Source organism: Staurois parvus, unplaced genomic scaffold (assembly GCF_062004578.1).
Source record: "Staurois parvus isolate SC_StPar_1 unplaced genomic scaffold, SC_StPar_1.0 ptg000015l, whole genome shotgun sequence".
In the NCBI taxonomy this organism is placed as follows: Eukaryota; Metazoa; Chordata; class Amphibia; order Anura; family Ranidae; genus Staurois; species Staurois parvus.
The window spans coordinates 7,364,842-7,386,840 of record NW_028317811.1 but is presented as its reverse complement, the minus strand read 5'-3'; the positions used below and the strand labels follow the sequence as shown (position 1 = coordinate 7,386,840).

The 21,999-nt window shown below is 39.8% G+C and overlaps 1 protein-coding gene across 1 annotated transcript in view; it reads right to left on the bottom strand.

Moving 5' to 3' along the window:
• GREB1L (GREB1 like retinoic acid receptor coactivator) overlaps positions 1 to 21,999 on the bottom strand; it is a 155,651-nt gene that overhangs the window by 20,602 nt on the left and 113,050 nt on the right. The window contains exons 17-26 of the mRNA XM_089678331.1: positions 20,776 to 20,956; positions 17,241 to 17,433; positions 16,789 to 16,922; positions 16,342 to 16,681; positions 15,156 to 15,271; positions 13,678 to 13,922; positions 12,807 to 13,357; positions 9,863 to 9,965; positions 7,353 to 7,502; positions 459 to 595 (exon numbers count right to left, since the gene is read on the bottom strand). Of these exons, the coding sequence (XP_089534457.1) occupies positions 459 to 595; positions 7,353 to 7,502; positions 9,863 to 9,965; positions 12,807 to 13,357; positions 13,678 to 13,922; positions 15,156 to 15,271; positions 16,342 to 16,681; positions 16,789 to 16,922; positions 17,241 to 17,433; positions 20,776 to 20,956 (2,150 nt within the window). The remainder of the gene's footprint in view (positions 1 to 458; positions 596 to 7,352; positions 7,503 to 9,862; positions 9,966 to 12,806; positions 13,358 to 13,677; positions 13,923 to 15,155; positions 15,272 to 16,341; positions 16,682 to 16,788; positions 16,923 to 17,240; positions 17,434 to 20,775; positions 20,957 to 21,999) is intronic.

Here is a 21,999-nt window from a genome sequence, read left to right as displayed (position 1 = left end):
AGCTAGCAGAGGTCCCTTCAGTAGTGGGGCCTACTACAGTAATTTCAAGCTTCCACAGGTATAGCACATGCATACTTACATTGATGCAAACTGGAACAATGTATCTCTTTCTCCTCAACTGTGGTTGTATTTTTCTGTTTCTTGCTCACAGCTGAAGTTTATCAGTCTGTAGTCTTACTGAAAAACAATGCACTGTACATAATAAAGGAATATGTGATTTAATAAAGGAATATGTGATTTAGGTGAAGAAAAAAAAACAAAAAACACATGTGTAACTTAAATATGGTACAAGTATTCAAAATTGGAAAGTCACAATAATAAATAAATAAAATAATTTAAGGTAAATATAGTTTTGGGGAAAAGCACAGGTTCACATGAACACTGGATGTCATGGGCTATACACCACCATGACCACTATAATACATATTTTCAACATCCATCCTAAAATGCATTGGTACCTGTGACGCAGAGCTGACATCCATGTATTGGTGACACTGTTCACAGTGGTGAAAAGTATTGTATGATGCATATTTTGTCAGCATCATAGAAACAGTTTCACGTTTCTTAGATTCATCAGAACGACCTCCAGAGGACTCTGTACAAAAACACAAGTGATAGGAAAATTCTTATACTGTAATTCTAGACGTGGCTTAAGTATACGGTTTCCACACAGATTTTTTGCATCAATCACTGTAGCACTGTAAAAGTGGCAACGTATATATAGGTGGCAAAAGCAGGCAGATAGAGCTGTGATTTGACAAGTTACTTACTCCATGTAAAGATACTTCCTCAAAGCAAATGCAATGCATGTGAACATTTCCTCAAATGTTTATGCCCACTCAGTGATCAAAAGATAAAATGAAATTGAGTGTTGGGACATTTGAAATCTTATATACTTCATTTATGCTAGTCATTCAGAACTGTACAGAAATATTACGTATCTAGAAAACTAGAATACCCTACACAGTGGGACGCTTGGAGAGGGAGAGGCAGCACTCCCAGAAAACTGGGCTCTAATGCTTTGAAAAGTGACCTGTCTGTCTTGAAGAGCCTTAAAGTGGTTGTACACCCTAACATTTACCCAGTGAAGTGATTGGCCTCAGGTGGTGCACAGAGATTAAACGATTCCTCCTACATACAGTGAAGGAAATAAGTATTTGATCCCCTGCTGATTTTGAATGTTTGCCCACTCACAAAGAAATTATCAGTCTAAAAATCGAATGGTAGGTGTATTGTAACACAGACAGAATAGCAACAAAAAATTCAAAAGAAATGCATGTCTAACAAATTATGCACTGATTTGCATGTTCATGAAAGAAATAAGTATTTGATCCCCTTCACAAAACATGACTTGGTACTTGGTGGCAAATCCCTTGTTGGCAATCACAGAGGTCAGACGGATTAAGGTCTGGAGACTGGCTAAGCCACTCCAAGACCTTAATGTGCTTCTACTTGAGCCACTCCTTTGTTGCCTTGGCCATGTGTTTTTGGTCATTGTCATGCTGGAACACCCATCCACGACCCATTTTCAATGCCCTTGCTGAGGGAAGAAGGTTCTTACCCAAGATTTGACAGTATATTGCCCCATCCATCATCCCTTTGATGTGGTGCAGTTGTCCTGTCCTCTTAGCAGAAAAACACCCCCAAAGCAGAATGTTTCCACCACCATGTTTGCCAGTTGGGATGGTGTTCTTGGGGTCATAGGCAGCAATCCTCCTCCTCCAAACACGGCAAGTTGAGTTGATGCCAAAGAGCTCGATTTTGGTCTCATCTGACCACAACACTTTCAACCAGTCCTCCTCTGCATCATTCAGATGTTCATTGGCAAACTTCAGACGGGCCTGGACATGTGCTTTCTTGAGCAGAGGGAGCTTGTGGGCACTGCAGGATTTCAATCCATGTCGGTATAGTGTGTTACCAATTGTTTTCTTGGTGACTGTGGTCCCAGCTGCCTGGAGATCATTGACAAGATCCTTACATGTAATTCTGGGATGATTCCTCACTGTGCTCATGATCATTGACACTCCACGAGGTGAGATCTTGCATGGTGCACCAGACCTAGGGAGACGGACAGTTTTGTGTTCTTCCATTTGCGAATGATTGCACCAACTGTTGTCACCTTCTCAATAAGCTGCTTGGCGATAGTTTGGTAGCCCAGTCCAGCCTTGTGTAGGTCTACAATCTTGTCCCCGACATCCTTGGACATCTCTTTGGTCTTTGCCATGGTAGAGAGTTTGGAATCTGATTGTTTGATTGTTCCTGTGGACAGGTGTCTTTTATACAGGTAACAAAATGAGATTAGCAGCACTCCCTTTAAGAGACTGTTTCTAATCTCAGCTTGTTACCTGTATGAAAGACACCTGGTAGCCAGAAATCATGCTGAATGATAGGGGATCAAATACTTCCCTCATGAACATACAAATCAGTGTATAATTTGTTAGACATGCATTTCTTTTGATTTTCTTGTTGCTATTCTGTCTCTCAGTGTTACAATACACCTACCATTTGATTTTCAGACTGATAATTTCTTTGCGAGTGGGCAAACATTCAAAATCAGCAGGGGATCAAATATTTATTTCCTTCGCTGTATGTAGCATATGTTTATCTGCAACGCTCTCTAGAGTCAAAGTGTGGAATTTATACAGCTTGTCTGAGCTTTCAAAAAGCAGGGGGCGGGGAGCTGAAGTTCAACTCTGCAGAGCTCAGTGAGAGCTGACAGGAAGGAAGGGACACACCCCCTTCACACAGCACTTAGGATGGAGCTCCATCACACAGCCTGTGATTTACAGCCTCATCTCTTTTCCTATCATCTTTTTATCTCCTGGTGTCAGAATAACTTGTCAAAAGTGACTCATGCGGATAACTTAGGAACAAGGCAGCAATGAGAAATGACACTTGGTGCTGTGGATTTATACAAGCACACAGTATAGCGGGATATGCTTTGTTCAAAATTCATGTGTGAAGTTTACAGCCACTTTAAATTGCAATGTATGTGATTCATATCTGAACATTATTCCTATCTCATGTCATACAAGTCAAATGATGAAGTGACAAGACTCGTAGACAATAAAATACTGAAATGTACTGCAGCCGATTACCTGATCATTGATCACACTTACTGAAATGAATCCAGCATTAAATACTAAATATTTGCTCATGTTTGAGGCATCGCCAAGTAAAATCACTTCTGTTTAATGAATGATGCTTATGAATTCAGACAGACTCTTACAAGCTAGCACTTCACTCATGTTCACATTTTCTGTATTTATGTCTTGCTGAGCACAGTTACTATGTACACCAAAGCTAGGAGTTATGGCAAGTAAAGGGTTACGTAGGCAGACTTTCTGCTGGCCTGCTGCCGAAATAGCCTTTCATGGTTTTCTCTTCACACAAGATTAAGAAAAAAAGAAAATCTTCTACAACCTTTCAGCATAATCCCATGGCCTTTCTCGAGTGCTAATTGCACGTTACAAATCAAACTAAGTAGCATGTCCAGCCAATTCACATGATCATTACAGCGTATCAGAAAAAATACGGGGGTAATCTGACACACAATCATCAAATGTTTATACTGCATGACATTGCATCAAACAATTACTAAAGCCAAGTTTAGGGTCAGATTTCTTCCATAAAACCTTTTGTTCCATTATTAGATATCAGATCATATAGTAACCTAGTACGTGTGGAACGCTTTACACACTAAAAATTAAATTAATATTTAGAAGCGTTTCAATATAACTACTTAGGGTTAAAAGGACTAGAGAATATCCATCCAATATACATCCTGTTTCTACCAACATGTTTTGCCTGCCTTTACATGTACCATGTTGTGGAAATTAACCCAACTTTGAAAACATGGCAAAACAGAACACTTTAACTTTTAAACCTAAAGCAGGACATAGATGTGATTTTCTTTTCTGCAGCCACAGGTTGCAGGAAAGAAAAAAAAAAAAAAAAGATAGACTGTGTTGATGGGAGAATGCCTCCAGTGGAGCTATTGTGTTCTCCCAGCTGGGGGTGCAGGGAGCTGTCCCTGTGGGGAAAATACAATGATTATTGTTGGTGGCTGTAGCCATGGACAGTAATGCATCCTAAAAATCTGTCAGGCTAGTTGCACCCAAGTCAAATCGATGGATCAATTTGAGTACAATAAGCCTGCCCATAGATGGATAGAATATCAGCCGTCCATGCACACTAGATTGCCAAACTTATTGGGACCCTCCTCCAAATCATTGGATTCAGGTGTTCCAATCTCTTCCATGGCCAGAAGTGTATAAAATCAAGCACCTAGGCATGCAGACTGCTTCTACAAACATTTGTGAATGGGTCTCTCTCAGGAGCTCAGTAGATTCAAGCATGGTACTGTGATAGGTTGCCACCTGTGCAATAAGTCCATCTGTGAAATTTCTTAGCTACCAAATATTCCATGGTTAACGGTTAGTGGTATTATAGCACAATAGAAGCAACTGGGATTAATAGCAACTCAGCCATGAAGTGGTAGGCCAAGTAAAATGACAGAGCGGGGTCAGCGCATGCTGAAATGCACAGAAACTGCCAACTCTCTGCAGAGTCATTAGCTAAAGACCTCCAAATTTCATGTGTTTCAGATTAGCAAAACAGTGCATAGAGAGCTTCATGGAATGGGTTTCCATGGCTGAGCAGCTGCATCCAAGCCTTACATCACTAAGTGCAATGCAAAGTGTCGGATGCAGTGGCCTAAAGCACGCCACTACTGGGTTTGGCGGGTTGCCAGGAGAACGGTACTTGCCTGACTGCATTGTGCCAAGTGTAAAGTTTGGTGGAGGGGGATTATGGAATGGGCTTATTTTTCAAGGACTAGTTTCAGTGAAGGGAACCCTAAAAGCATCAGCATACCAAGATATTTTGGACCATTTCAAGCTTCTAACTTTGTGGTAACAGTTTGGGATGGCCCCTTTCTGTTCCAACAAGGCTACGCACCAGTGCACGAAGCAAGGTCCATAAAGACATGGATGGGAGAGTTTGGAGTGGAGGAACTTGACTGGCCTGCACAGAATCCTGACCTCAATCCGACAGAACACATTTGGGATGAATTAGAGCAGAGACTGTGAGCCAGGCCTTCTCATCCAACATCAGTGCCTCACCTCACATATGCGCTTCTGGAAGAATGGTCAAACATTCCCATAGACATCATCCTAAGTTTTGCGGACAGCTTTCCCAGAACAGTTGAAGCTGTTATAGCAGCAAAGGGTGGGCCACCTCAATATTGAACCCTACAGGCTAAGGCTGGGATGCCATTAAAGTGCATGTGCATGTAAAAGCAGGCATCCCAACACTTTTGGCAATATATAGTGTACCTCTAGGCAACCATGCATTTACAGGTAGGGGAAAACAAACACACACAAACACCAAAAGGCACATTCTGAGAGGATCTTTTGTGCAGAAAAACAAAAACAAAATAACAAAAACCCATGTAAACGCATGTAAATGCCTGCATAGATGTGTAAATGTATTCCAAAGGCCAGAATACATTAATATTCTGGCCAGTAGAATGCATTTATGCTCAAAGGCCATAGGTACATAAACATACATATTGTGATATTAGAGGTGTTTTTCTGCATGAGGCTTAAGGATTTTGTTTGATGCTGTTCCATCAGTCCCAGCTAAAAAGCGTTACAGAATTGATATACAATTGATCTAAAATAATGTAACCATTGTTTGTTTTAGGGAAGAGGAGATGGGAATAGTACAAAATTGGTTTTAGCAATTATACAATGTGAAAGTAGCAACGTATGAGGATTATGTCATTGAGACTACCCCATATTTTCTCTGTTTGTGTAGAATGATGAGAATTTGTTCCATTGCTATTTAGTTAGCTTTGAAAAAACCTGAAGATTTTTGAAGCAGCAGATACTCCTGGAATGTTGAAGTCCTTGTATGGATATAATATTTGAGCCGTTAGTCTAAGCAGTTCCAAGCTCTCATAATGACTGCACCAGACTGCAGCAATAAAACATATTTTATATTTGCAACACAGTATATGAAATTAGTTCAGTGTGTGTAAGTTAAGTGTAGTATAAAAAAAGAATAAACTATTTTATTTCCACAAGTAAGTCACAAGAAACCGCAAGGAGAGCACTCATCTAGCTACAAGCACTACTGTCTGGTTCCAGTCTGATTCTGCTGACTGTAGACCCCTCAGAAGCTGTCCTGGGCTGTTCTGGTGGCTCTCAGCACTTCCTGGTTGGCTTGGGTCCACCGGTGGGTGGAAATGACTTCACAACAGGAAGCGGTGGGCATGGCACGCGTTCAGGCCATGATGATAGAGCATGTATGCTCTGAACATGTGCCACACCCCCCACTTGCTCTTGTGACATCTCCGCCGCCCGGTGGACCCAAGCCAACCAGGAAGTGCTGAAAGCAGAGTTATTATTTTTATACTACATGTAACTTACACACACTGAACTAATTTCATAATATAGTGTTGCAAATATGAAATAAAACAACTTGTTTTATTGCTGCAGTCTGGTGCAGTCATTCTGAGAGCTTGTAAACTGCTTAGAACTTTCTGAAGGATCTATAGTCATTAAGGATCTTTATGCTACACTTAGATGGCGCAGTTTCCCTTCTTCAATTTCCAGTCATACAGAGTATCTTCTAGCTCTTGATGAATCAATTGCCACTGAGTCAAGCTTTTTGTGAACTTTTTGATTAATTGGACTTTAAAAGAGAAGTATGGGAAACATTTTTTTTTGTAAATCATACTTGCATCTGTCTCCCACTGGCTCTATGGATGAGAGCTCAATGATCACATGACCACTGAGCTCTTACTGCAGCTGTGTGCAGAGATCAATGACTGTCAGTCACCGTTCTCTGCTCAGCCCAGCCGCACTCACTGGAGGGCTGAGGAGGGGAGGGAGTGGCTGGCTCAAGCTCTCAGTAGCTCACTGAGAGGCAGAGCCAGGTGCCACTCCAGAGTCTGGGGTGGATCCTGACTATGACTACAGTAAATGGTCATGATTCTTCCCCAGCCTGGACTGGCTCTGTTAAGTCAGCCAACTGTGGGCTTCAGCCCGCTGTCAGCTGAAAATGGGTCACAGGAGTGCAGAATGTACTGCATTTTTGTGAACCAAAGGAGAAGTACAGCTAAACGAGCTTTGGCTGTACTTCTCCTTTAAGGACTTTTAATTATACCTGCCTTTATTCTTTGTATACTTGGGTGGCTCCATCTCAGCAGGCCAAAACAACCTATTTGTTTTTTGCTTTGAAATTAGGTCTTTATTTATTTATTTTTTTAACAGCCTGTATTAATTAAATGATTCAAGGCAAAGTTGCAGATTTTTATTTAAATGCCAACAGGAATAGAAATATACCTTGCTTAGCTTGTGGAATGTATACAGCGTAGAGTGGACTGACATGCCGATATTTTGGATCATGTATTGTGACATCAAAAGGAATTTTACTGAACACTTCAATATCTGGCCACAGTTCATAGTCTGTTGTTGGCTCCTCATGTCCTTCAACTTCAAAAGAAAAAAAAAAAAGAGAAAAATATATTTATGCATAAAGGATGCCAACTGATAACACAATTAGGCATTATTACTTAGCAGACTAATGCAATAAGGTGTCATGGTAGAACATTGAAAGCAACCTATAATGCAGCCATATCTGTCACATGGGGAAAACCACTGTTTAAGACCCCTGAGTAGTAAAATCCCCTTTCATCATAAATTGGATCATGACTTATATGCCACCAATGTTCTTTCCTAGGGACTATATCACACCAAGCTAAAATGATTGTGAACCAACACTTGCTTGTCTGCCTAGATAGTACACACTTTCCTTCGCACATTTTTTCCTTTTTCAATAAGATTAACCACTTCCAGACCGGACACTTTTACCCCCTTCCTGACCAGGGCAATTTTCAGCTTTTAGCGCTATCACACTTTGAATGACAATTGCGCGGTCATGCAACACTGTACCCAAATGAATTTTTTACCATTTTTTTGAGACAGATAAAGCTTTATTTTGGTGGTATTTCTTCACCACTGGGATTTGTATTTTTTTTGCTATGTAATGAGATGTCCAAAAAGTTTGAAAAAAAAGTGTTTTTTTTATAAAATTTTGCACATAAATAATATTTCATCATAAATCTTAGCCAAAATTTATTCCGTTATCTTTTTAGTAAAAAAAAAAAAATCCAAATTAGTTTATAAGCAAAAATTATAATTTTTAAACATTTTTTTTTACATTTTTATTTTATTTTTTTATATTATTTTTTATTTTTTTTTTATTTTTTTTTACATACTGTCACCCTAGCAGTACAGTGTCACCATGGTGACACTTGTGGGGGGTGATGAAGATTTTTTTTTTACACTGATTGCTTTTACACCCATATAGGATGTAAAAGCAATCATTTCTCTTTCTCTCTGTGTGCATTCTTGCACTCATTGAGAAGTACTGAGTGAGCTGTGATTGGTCACAGCTTGTCACATGGTACAAGGCTTTTGTGAATAGCCTTGTACCATGTGACCTCTGTGATCATTCACAGATTTCACACGTAGTAAGCAATGATGTCAGAAGTGACATCTTGCTTACTACTTTGCATGTGATCACTGATTGGCCAATCAGTGATCACATGATCGGGACCTCATACAGAGGTCCCGTCCGACGATCGGTGTTTCACTGTGTCCGGAGGACACAGCGGGCACCGGATCACGGTGCTGCGCGTGCTCCCAGGGAGTGCGCACAAGCAGGGTGCGGGGAGGCCGTTTATAGACGGCCACCCGACCCTGCAGTGCCACAGTCCGGCCGTTTATATACAGCGGCCGGACGGGAGGTGGTTAAAACAGTTTGTTTCCAGGAATCAACTTTTTTTTCTTTTTTAAAAGGTGTGATCAATAGTAAATGTTCAAACAGTGACTGTCAAAATATGGAAGCTGCCCTTTCAACTTGTTTATAGGCAACAGCTCTGGGGCTGATAACCTTATTCCACCTTTTCTTAGCAAGTCACTGGCCCAAAATATGCATGCAGCTAGTGAAGTGTCCAGCTATCTAATACACATACTTATCCCTGGTCAGTTGCTCACACTGTATTGAAGTAAAGATACAATTAAAAGCCCCAAAGCTTTCACAATCAACAAGTCAACATTGGCAGCTCCAATATTTCTATGCTGACAGGTAACCTTTAAAAGTATAGGATTTACTTTTTTTTTTAATGTAATCATAGTTACCTAAGTGGATGCAGCATCAGTCCGATGCTGCAATTGTCCCCCGCTGGCTCTAAGGCTGAGAACTAAGCGATTAGACACCGCTGATCGCTCAGTTATCCCTGCCACTCTGAGCAGAGAGAGGTGACAATTAGGTACCGCTCTCTGCTCCCCTCCAGCACTCACTGGAGCCCTGGGCTATGGAGGGGCAGGAGTGGCTGGCTCAAGCTCTCAGCAGCTCATTGAGAGGCAGAGCCAGGTGCTGGTCCAGGGATTTGGGTGGATCACGACCATATGGTTGGGATCTTTCCCCAGCCTGGGCGGACTCTGACGCTTGCTGTACGCTGAAAAGGAGTATGAACTGGACTCTTGTGATCCACTGAAGAAGTAGAGCCAAACAAGCGGTTATTAAAACTTGCTTTCTTTTGAACTGTACAAAAAAAGTACAAAAAATGGCCACTGCCCCAGTCTATAACTGGCTTTTGCAGCAAGGACAAATGAACAGGCAACGCATGTCAAAAGAAAAGAAGTTTCTTTTAAACTACCAGTGTAGCATGTTCAGCAATATATTTACACTGTACATATGACCCAATATTGTGTACATACTGTATACCAACATATAACCAGGCGGATACTTAGTGGATCCTTTGTATTTTAATTACAAAGACGCTTACCTTTGTTGATTTCTTCCTCATCATAGACATCTACCTCTAAAAGCCTAATCAGCATACGATATAGTATTCTAAGAAACTGCAGGTAAGCACCAGTCTTCCCTACCTTTAAAATAAAGGACATGTTAGCATAAATACAATACCATATATTACAATACCATATATTTACTGAAAAAAAAATTCAAATGGAAACTAGTTCAGAATTAAAAGCAGACAACCCAAAACTATCCTTTCATAGCAAGAAAACATTCAAACTGGAGTGATTCTCAAAGAAATCAAATTACAAATGACATCTCCTTAAAACACCAAAGAAAATAAATAAAAAAAGCTTTACATTCAACAAGTGACATTATCTTAAACAAAACTCCAGGCAAACAGCTAAACACACAGTTGAAATACACTCTTATAAACTGTCATATCTATTAAAGGTCCAGACACCTCTATCAGACAGCCAGAGCCTTCTTAGTACCTTGTTCTGCCCCCTCCCCTAGCCTGACCACTGCTGTTCAGGCGATCACCAGAATCTGATATCAAGACTGATTTAGTTCAAGCTGCATGCATAAATACATGTATTTTAAAAGATAAATGTCAGGCACATAAAAACCATTAATAAATACGGTTATGTATTCATATTACTAAAGGTACTTTCACATGCACAAAGTATTCGAAATTGGTGTCAGCCTCTTGTAGCACTCTGTACAGAAGACCATAGACTGGACAGCGAGGGGTAGCATTAGGAGCCAACCTGGTGTGCTGCATATACATGGACTTAACAGGAGCATGCCGACAGGATGAGAAAGCAGAAAGATGAGCTCATCATTCTACTGCTGTTTCTTCACTGTCCAGGCACAGTCTGAAAGAAGGCAGCAGTGTTCATCTTGACGTCAAATGTTGGTTTTGTTTTAGTCAGTCATAGTCTGATTAAAATGTCATTTTAGTTTTAGATGTATTTTAATCATCTGAATTGTTTTAGTTTTAGTCGTATTTTAGTTGACTAAAATCTCCTACATTTTAGTCTTCTAAAATCTAATGGCTTTAGGTAAATTGTAATGCATTATTTAAGCATTTCTCTAGAATTTCCAAACTCATTAAATACTCCTAGAGTAAAAATCTAACATCATTTATGGTATTAAAGTTTGAACAGGTTTGCACTACAGACACAGATTTAGGCTGCAAGTGGGGATTGGGAAGTAACTGGGGGTGAGGGAGTGCACAGGGCAGAGAACTGGAGGCTGTGATGCACAATCCTAAACACACCACTAAGCACTGCTACTTTGCTAGGAGGGGAAACACTCATGTGGTTGGCAGGCTTTAAAGGTGGAGCTCTGAGAAAAGCGGACGTTCATGCAGGTAAAAATCCCTCTCACACATTTTCATTTCAAATTGATTTGCGTCACAGTTTTCATCAGTTGAGGAAAATTTGAATTGATTTAATTTAGTTTTAGTCACTGAAAACATGCAGCTGACGAAAACTATGACGAAAAGATTTTGATCAATGAAATTAACACTGGAAGGCAGGCCACCTAACTGTATTGCTCTAAATGCAACAAGTCTGGCCACAAATCTCAGAGCTGGGTGGACAGTAACCCCTTGGCGCCTGCGCTTCCCGGCCTTTTAAAGGGTTTCAGAAGCCAGGAGGCAGGCGGGGTTTTAGGGTCATGTGACCGCCATGATTCGCGGTCACATGAACGGGAAAGGTCCCGACCACAAAAGGAGATTGAGACCTTTCCATGAGTACCGGACATGTGTGTTGGGTGCGCGCAGAGCGCGTGCTTTCAGCACATATGGTTTTTTTAATCGCACACAAATGTTCAGCGTCAAGGCCCTCGGCGTGAAGAGGTTAATAAAATAATTTGGCACAGTCCACAGTGAAATGCAGTCATTACATTCTTAATTCTGAGGGCTCTTGTGAAAACAATACAAGAATTCTATTCTACCTATACCCCTGTACAAAACTGGTCTACAATTTTTGACATGCTAGTAATATATTTATTGTATGCTGAGGAACCATATTTTAAATGCTTCATATTGTGAGAAAACAAAGAATTAACATTTGGCTGGTAAAATAGATCCTATAAATATAAGGATGTATTTACCGGTTTGCCTGGAGATGAGCTTTTAAAAGATTGATAAAAATGAATACAACACTGCATTGTGCTATGTTTTTACTTTTGCCTGGTGTTCAGCTATAAGAAGATATAGATGACTATTTTTAAGTATAAAGCATGTGTTCTAAATGTGACAATAGGATATTGCATAACAGGGATGAATATGCTAGATAATCCCAAAGCAGAACATAGCTGCTTCTTCCTATACTCACAGATCAGTTTATGAACTTCCCACCTCATTCAGAAGCTGTTTGGGAATACAAACTGCAAGCAGTGTTTATTACATTCATTTCTCAGCAACCAGCCAGCAAATTTGTCTACCGGTTACCAAAGCTATCTTATACGCTGCTTCATTGGTTTGCTAAAGAGCAAGAAACATATGTCAGGAAGGAAGAAACAAGCATGAACACATGCCACCAGCAGTATCCTTAATTGGGATAGCATGGATTCATACTGACCCATTACAGTAAATCCAGCCATGGTTATAAGCCATAAAAATGAATACCAAATATATTTTAGTGTACTATATACTGTATTTAACATTTTCTTTTGGAAGTCAGCCTGCACAAATCCAAGCACTGCTCTCATTCTCACAATCAATCATTAAACATGCATCACTGAAATCATTATTTCTATAGCCAAACTGCATCTGCCCCATTGGTTGACTCATTCACCCTACATAAAACATTAACATTATCTATACACAATATCTTGGGGGAAAAAAGTGCATTCTCCCTTGAGGTATAGGTGTTAATTCCTCTGTCATGGTTTAAAATAAAAAAATAAATAAAACAGGATTGAACTGAACCCCATCCCAAAAAAATCAGAAGGTTAATGACCTGCGATGGTCCAGTCAGAAGAAGACGGCGTGGATGAACAGTCCTTGCTCCATGGTCACTGGGGTTTACATAGTCCGCATGGTGCTGCCTGGCTGTTGTCCACTGCCGGTAGTAAAGTGATTGCTCATCACTGCTCAAGTCTTTGGATATTGAAGGCCTTAGTGATCTCAACCAGCTCACATCAGCATGGGGTAAGAGCGAAATGGTACAGAGTGCCTGTCCATTTTTATGAGAAGCAAGGAGATTGTAAGTAGCTCTTGAGAGAACCACAATGCGTGGCATTGTTAAACTCAACGTCCTGCTCTTTCTTCCTGATTGATGAGTCCACTGAAGAGTTTGTACAGAAGAGGAGGAGAATTTTGAAGTTGTGCTGCTGGCCATTTGGGCTCCAAGAGAGTCACATTCTTGTTTGATTTCACTGGCTGTAGAATTTGGGTAAGTGACTTCATCCAGAGAGCTGTTTGCTACATTTGGGAAGTCAGGGTTTAATGGCTGCCTCTGTGTGTCTTCACCTGTGCTTGATGAACTGACTCCATTTTCAGCTATGGAACCTGTGCCAAAAGAAAAACACTGAACATGAACATAACCCTTTAAATAACAAAATCCCTTTTACTTTAATAACTTTTCAGAAGGCAGTCAGCTACTACAGTGCATTATCTTTGTTATCATTTTAGTAGGTGGTTTTCTTAACTTTATACATCATAGAAATGTTTAATTTTTGTTTTGTGCAAATTCAAATGAAGATTTTCTCAGACAAATCGGAAAATAAACACAAAAACATGGAAAAATATTTAAATAAAAAGCCCAAAAGTCCATAACACCACAGAACCAAAACATACCTACAGTATGCTTCACTCAAAAATGTACTAACCTGAAGTTCCAGTGACTTCACTGCCATTACTCTGTGGTCTCTCGAGGTCAATAAACAGATCATCAGAGTCGTTTGCAATGCTGTTAACCTTGTCAACTTCCTTGTCACTGAGGTCCAATGCAGTCATTGGTTCTCGAATGACATCCCTTGATACATAACCGCAAGCCAGGCCTATTTCTTGCTCTAACGCAGTCCTTGTTAGGAAACTTGAGTCGATAAGTCGGAGGTCACAGTACTTCAAGGATCTAGAAAGCAGAAGGGGTTTCTTATCAACATGGTGGTTACAGAAAATGCATAGAGGCTTTCTACACCTCTTACTCTATAGTCTATGAGAGTTAAATCACACTGTATTGGTGAAAAAAGTAAAGCAGGAACTATTTTTTAAATTGTGCTACTTGAAAAAACACTTATTAAGACGGTACCATAGAAATACATTAGATGAAACTTGAGGTGCAATTTGTAAAATCGGACGTTGCGCCTGAAAGTCGCAGTGGTGTGAACCATGGCTTAAGGTCAGGACTAAAAATAAAATAAAAACAAAGCATTTTAATTTGTTTTTAGCCAGGTAAATATTATACAGTCTTCTATCCAGCTAGCAGGTGGAGCTCTAGTGTCCTTTTAACATAAGCATTATTTTGTGCTGTGTGAAGTCCTTTTTTTATGAACTCAAGCTATCAAACCAGTGACTCGTCCCTCAGACATCGGAAGTTTCCATCAAATTAATGGGAGCTGCAAAGCAAAGTGATCTGCTCTGTGGTCTCTAGTTAATCCATAATGCTCCGAGAGTATTCTGTAATGCATCAAATGGTTATGTTGGTAAAATAAAGATTGCATATAGACAGTTAAACAGAAAACAAGAGCTTGACGTCTTGTGAACTTAAAAAAATTTAATTAATTAAAAGAAAATTCAATTTCAAGTGTAACTTTATTTTGCCAACCTAAAAATCTCCCCTCCTTTTTCCCACATGCATTTCCTGAGTGAGATGGGCATCTTTAATTGTTTTGAGTCAGGTATATATAAAATATATGTCATGTCAGAGGGCAGCCAGCCATTACAATGCATTATTTAAGATGTCAGCTAAGTGTAGGTTGTCTTGTGCCTTTACCAGGCACAAAAAAAAAAAAAAAAAAAAAAAAATCACAGTTGGATGTAGATTGAACTAGAAAGGTTTTACATTTTTTCAACATCTTCCTACCAATCTTGTACATCAAATTTTAACAATCACAGCGGTACATTAACCCTTTAACAAAAGAAAAATGGGGACTGCAATCAATGATCTTCTGGTTTCAATATTTTTGAGTCAGAGACCTGGAAATAGCATGCAAATCAGAATTCAGGGTGAAGTGAAAGGTTCTTATCTGCATACAATTGAAGCCAGGGAAGAAGCATGACAGTGAGGAAAATAGCTTTTGCAAATGTGGATTCAGTAAGGAAGTGTTTCCCTTCAAGCATGAGTAGAATTAAATAACCAAAGCACCTAGGAAAGGTTTCTCCAAGGGGGTCCTTGCCGGTAAGAACTACAATACAAGGTAGGCCTTCAAGGTCTTTGAATGTTCTAGGAACCCAGTCTTCTTGTTCACATCCACTCCATATCTTCAAAGAAAACACATGGAAGAGTCAGTTTTTAAAAAGCACAACATAGGGGTTGATTTACTACAACTGGAGCAGCAAAATCTGGTGCAGCCGTGCAATTTAGCCAGCTTCTAACTTCAGCTTGTTAAATTAAGCTTTGACAAAACAACCAACACAACAACCACCTGATAAGCCTGGATAGCTGATTGGTTGCTATGCAGCGCTGCACCAGATTTGTGAAAAGCTAGTATTACACATGCTCACAGTGCTAATGTCATGTGACAGAAACATCAAAGGACTGGTTTTAGCAAAAACGTTTTTTTGTTCAGTTTTTTTTAAGTGCTGTAAACTTGGGTCCAAGTGACTTGATAACTTATCAGTGAAGGACTAATGGAAAGGTGTGAGAAACAATAGGCCACTTCCCAACATTTCTATATATGTTGAAACTACAAAATTTAAAGACCCCCAGGATTCAGGACAGCTGGACCCACATTTTATTGCTCAACTCAGTTTAGTGAGCCATTTGTGTCAGATTTCTGGGAATTTACTAAGCTTCTTGTGCCATGGTAATTGCTCAGGAAACTCATTAACAGAGCAGACAGACCTATTTCTGGTCTATCTGCACCACATGGCCCAGTTTCTATTTCTCTCTATTATGTTTGCTGTCTGCCACGGCACAGACAGATCGATCCTAACAAAGGGGCTTGCACCCCTTTTGTAAATTAGAAGCAGCATTTGCTCCATGTTCTAAATCTAGAAGAGTTGTGCAAGCTTGTGCTTGCACAACTCTTTGTTTCATACCCCTATTTATGAGTTTGGTTTTTTTCTTAAAAATAAAGAAAAGAAAAAAATAACAATTTATATTATATAATTTAAGCATGCATTCCAAAATTTGTTCTCCTTTTCAGACCCATGCAAAATCCAGCTGGACTTATGGTGAACAGAAAACAGTCACTCATAACCTTGCTCCCAGCTCTGTCTGAAAAAGTGAAGAGATGCTGGTTGGGAAAAACAGAGCTTTGGGTAAAATGGTCTCTGACCACAGTAAAAAAATCAGAATGTTTTGAATATGATCTGAGAATCTCTCTTACCTTTAATCTAGTGACAAAATGCTTGGCAACAGATAATTCAGAAGCAGGATTACCAAGGAGCACTTCAAAGCGATACTGCAACCCCAGTTTGTCTCTCACTTCCTGCAGTCGCTCCTTTGCCAACATTGCAAGCTGTACAGAAGGTACCCGGATGATCAGCATGTGTCCCTGGCCACTTTTGTCTTTCACCGGGAAGCTAAGCAGGTCATCCACAATGCTCAGAGTCTCTGGTGTGGTGTGGTCTCGGAGCGAAGTCACAGTGGTTAAAGCAATAAGAGCCTCAGAATACTGCTGAATAAGAAGGTAGCAGCGAATTACCATGCTGTGAAGCCTTGGGTACCTGAAAGGAAAGGAGGATGGTCATTTCACAGAATGATGTGTCAAGATTGCAGTAAAAGAATGTATGACATTGAAAAGGGGAAATTAATCTTGGAAAACAAACTTCACCTTTCCAGAAGTGTGTTGACCATTTTTTCAAATGTTTCATCACATCTCAATAAAGGACTTGTAATACCCCACTGTAGAGATTTGCTGTACTCATTAATACCAAAATAAATCATTTCCTCTCCAGTTACACCCTCCTAGGTTACAAAAAAACAAAACAAAAATAAATTAAAAAAACAAACACACAATTCATTAAAAGTTTAAAAGCCAAAAGTATAAATACAGTAAAAAGACTTTCCCACTAGTATTCCACGTTTCCCGCTTCATTTTCACCTTGCTCATGTAACCAATGTCATAAATATTATAAAACTGCCTTTTTCAGATTTTAATTAGTAATTATAACAATTACTGGGAAAAAAATAAAGTCAAATAAATAAACTATATGTATTGATTATACACGTACATCGTTTTTTTTTTTGTTTAAATGAAAGGATATATGATATAAAATTCCTTACCACCATGTCAGGCTGAATCCAGTGCACCTCATTGCTAGGGCTGATTTTGGACTGCTGCGTCTGTAAAGCATATGGAAATGCACTAACTTGAAGCACTATGAGATTTAAGGCTTCCTGTACTTCATGACTATTGACAATCCGGTCAGAAAGGCCCTGAGCGGAATCTCCATGAGACAATGTTCCTGACATGGCACTAGAAAAGAAAACACGAAGTCAGAATACACATTTTACAGATTTGATGGGGCAGAAAACCACTATCAGAAACAATTGTAAATTTCAAAATGGGACTTCAACTGATATTTTTTTTTCTCCAGGGATGTAGGAGTACAATCTTAAATTGTGTACCTAAATGTCCTAACTGCTATAGTCTTCCTAAAACCAAATCTGCTCTTAACACTTAACCCTACCCTGACCAAAATAAAAAAAAAAAAAAAAAAAAAAAAAATTTAACCCAACCTAAAAAATTACACCTTAATATTTAAGGCTTTTTTTTTTTTTTTTTTTTTTTTTTAAATACAGCCCCATCACGTTCTTACAATTAAAATGATCAGGCTGCAATTGTCTTTCTATTGAGGGCTGTCCTTTGAAGTCAAACAACAAAAGAGAAAAGTTCCCAGCTCAACTTGCCGACCAGCCTGCAAACAAACTGAATGAACCTGTGTAACAATATGCGTTAAAAACAGGGGTTTAGTTAGCACACATTTGCAAATACATGCATAAGCTACAGAGCTTCGTTACGGCACCCCGATATTCTGTAGTTCCTAACACTACAAATTTTGAGAGCCCCCATAGTAGAGGCACATGTATTTAATGGATAGACCAAGGGCAGGTGGACCCGAGGGAGCCCACCCCTCCTTAAAAAGATACAAGTACAGGAGTGCACTGGACACCCAGCATGTAGCACAATGGCAGCTAGGGTGTCCAGTGCGCCCCCTCACCAACAATTCAACAATACAAGAAAAGCCTGCTGCCCCAGTCTAACTGGCCTTCACAGCAAGGAGCACATGGAAGGGCAAAACATGTCAAACAACAAAAGAGAAAAATTTCCAGCTTATCTTGCCAACCAACCTGCAAACAAACCAAACTAACCTGTTTAACAGTAGGTGTTAAAAACAGGGGTGTAGTTAACACACATTTGCAAATACATGCGTAAGCTACAGAGCCTCGTCACGGCACTCCAATATTCTGTAGTTCCTAACTCTACTCCCTCAGGTCCACCTGCCCTTGGTCTATCCATTAAATACATGTGCCTCTACTATGGGGGGGGGGGTCTCAAAATTTGTAGAGTTAGTGACTACAGAATATCGGGGTGCCGTGACGAGGCTCTATAGCTTGCGAATGTATTTGAAAATGTGTGCCAACTAAACATGTTTTTAACGCATACTGTTAGGTTAATTTGGTTTGCAAGTTGAGCTGGGAATTTTTCTATTTTGTTTGACATGCATCACCTTTCCATGTGCTCCTTGCTGTGAAGGCCAGTTATAGACTGGGGCATCAGCCATTTCTTGTACTGTCCTTTGAAGTGCCTCTTATTCACCACAGGATGCCCTCAGTTTTTCCTAAATAAATAGATGCCCAGAGTCTTTCAACCTAGAAGTCTGAGGAATCTAATAAAGGGCATCATGGGTCTATTACCTTGAAAAGTAGTCACCACTGAATCTTTAATTCACTCTGCAAGGGGGCAGAGAGTGGCACTAATGTCAGTGACTCTCTGCATCATTGAAGACCGCTCACCGCCACGAGAAGACCAAAGTGGACCGAGCAACTTATGTGACAGTAATGAAAACTTTGTATACAAGTATATTAGCTTAGGGGCTTTAAATCCCTAATTTTCAAAAAAATACCAAAACATATGTTATCGTCGAAATGCATTTTGGTAAATTAAAGCTATTCCAAATTTTCCATTTCAATTGGCACCTGCTATTTTTAAAAAATAAACAAAAAAATTAAAAAATTGTCACTGTCTTGCAATGTCAATCTTGGTTATTCCTGTACACACTTTATGTATAGAAATCCCAGCAGCAATCTAATTTCCTGCTTGAGTCGCTGTTTTTGCCTCTTTGGTTTTCCCAGACATCAGCACAAAGTATAAAGTCCAATTACAGGAGCCCCTTGCAATTTTTTTTTTTTTTTTTACAACAGAGATCAGGTGGTGTATGAAGGGAGGCCATATCAATAAGCCATCAGGTCGAGAAGGGATAATATAAGACCTAAAATCAAATTATGCAAAATTTGCTTAAATGCTTGCAACGTACTGTATACATGTTTACCAGGAAGGTATTGTTTATCACTCAACAAAAAACTGTCCAAATTTAAGCTAGTTGCTTACACTGATTAACCTGTGCAAACAGGCACCACAACTTATTACATCATAACCAATGGAGAACCAAAAGCCAACTCTTCTGCACCAAGATTTCTTTGCAGAGCAGGGGCGTTGCTATACCCTGGCCCCCATGGCACATATCCCAGGTCTTCTACTGAGAGCCCTGAACATCCTTTAAGTTATAAAGATTATCATTTTTTCGTATTACACAATTTGGGAATATTAGTTTATCTACTTTTCAATCCATCTTTTGTCATCATGTGACATTACAGCATTTAGACCAATTAAATTTTGTTCTGCTAAAAATATATTAGTCTTAGATTTGATCCAAATGGAATCTTACCAGTCACTGAACATTTTAATCTGTAAGCCCAGAGATGCCTCTAGTGTGGCCCTAGAAAATCCCGTTGCAGAATACTACTTGGCGGTAGTTCTGCTTTACGATGATGGATGTTTTAGAACAAAACAGACAATTTAGAGGCCTTTTAAAATTTGCTTAGATCTTAATGTAATTAAGCTTATTAAGTATTAACTGCATTAAAAAAATATATGGTGACTGCTTTAGTTTTCTTTTGTAAAGCGGTTATGTTTTTTTTTCTACAATAATAAACATGTTCTTCTACACCTGCTCTGTGCAATGGTATTGCACAGAGCAGCCCAAACCTCCTCTTCTGAGGTCCTCCACCGATGCTCTAGGCTCCTTAGGCTCATCCTTTTCCCAGTGCACCACCATAGGAAGTCACTTCCTAAGGAGGTGCACCTGCGGGCTCACTCCTGAACTGGGCTGTGTGTGTCCATAAACAAACACAGTGCGACTCAGCCCTGGCCCCCGACTCTCTCCTCCTAGAATTTGACTGACAGCAGTAGGAGTAAATGGCTCCCGCTGCTCTCACTGAGTCCTGTGAGGAGAGAGACTAATGCAGATGGGCACAGCGTTGGTTTGAGAGCTCAAGTAAGTAGAAAAGGGGTGAGGGGGCGATACAACTGGGGCATTATTTAAGCTTAATGCAGGGAATGCATTAAGGTAAAAAATATTGTGGCTTTACAACCACTAACTATATTTTCACTTGATAATCCTGCCAAGAACACAATTCCTGTCCCAACGTGAAACATGCTCCTGTACCCAATTTGACTTTATTTGTGCAGTTCCATAAGGTCCCACCATCAACCCAAGGCGGATGTTTACATATGTTTGTCATTTAGTGCACTTACCTGGTTAAATCTACATGGCTATTGTCATGGATAAGAACGTAGAGAGTATATGGATTTTGTTTCACTTTTTTCATAAATGCATCGAATTTGGTTTGAAAATCTCCATCTAGTCGAAGCACATACTTTTCTGCTCGCTGAGGAGCAAATGCCAATTCCTCTAGACCCAAATCAATCAACACACCTACCAAAAAAAAAAAATCAAAAGTCTGTGCAAACGCTGAAGAGATATGAAAAAATATAGCACGTGTTAACAGTCAAAGTATATATTGCATTTACACCTAAAAAGGATTATCATGATTCATCAATATTTCTTTCTCTGCCAAATGTGATGTGAACTACTGTTCACACTGGGTTTACCAACCCTCTACCCATCCACCAACAGATCCCAGAAATATCTGGTACCATCAAACAAGGGGGAAAAAAAAAAAAAATTAAACTGTCTACCCACAATCCACTGCTTGGTCCCTGAGTGGCCAACTGCCAGATATCATAAAAGGTGTGGAGGGAGTGTGCATAGCTAGTGCGAGTGTCCGCTTGAGACAAAAGATTTTGTAGTATTCAGTTAGTGGATCAAGGTGATGGGGGAAAGTGTCACGTAAACCCTCTTTTGGATCCCTTCACTACAAGTACATTGAAACCGTTAATTTGCCCAGTAGCCATCTTTTTTGTTTTGTTTCTTTATACAAGCAGAAGTTTCTTCCTTAACTGGATTCGTACGTTTGGGCAACTTATTTTCTTCTATAGTTTTATCTCGTAGGAGTCACCCAGGGGTTGTGCACCATGCTGTGTTATTTACACAAGTTCAGTGTCCAAGTTCTCATTTATTCCTAGTAAGCGAGACCCTGACAGTTGAGCCTCCAACCACCCAACCCCTTTGTCTTCTCGATGAGAGAACAGAGTGGTGGGGGTGTAAAGGGGTGGCAAGCAAGACAGCTGTGTGGGCCACTAGTAGAATGAACCTGCTGCTTTGGCCTGCATGGATAAATCACACGCTCACTTTTACTATCAGAAGCCTACCTAACACACAATTAATGCCCTCAGCAACAACACACTTACCTTTATCTGATGCTGAAACAGTGCTAAAAGCTACCATTCCCACGCTGAGCTCTAAAAGCACCCAGATCGCAACAATGAAGAATTATGACTTGCAGTTGGGTGTAGCTCAAACATTTCAATAGAGCGGACATAGAAAATGAGGATCAAACTGTTTTTTTCCATTGCATT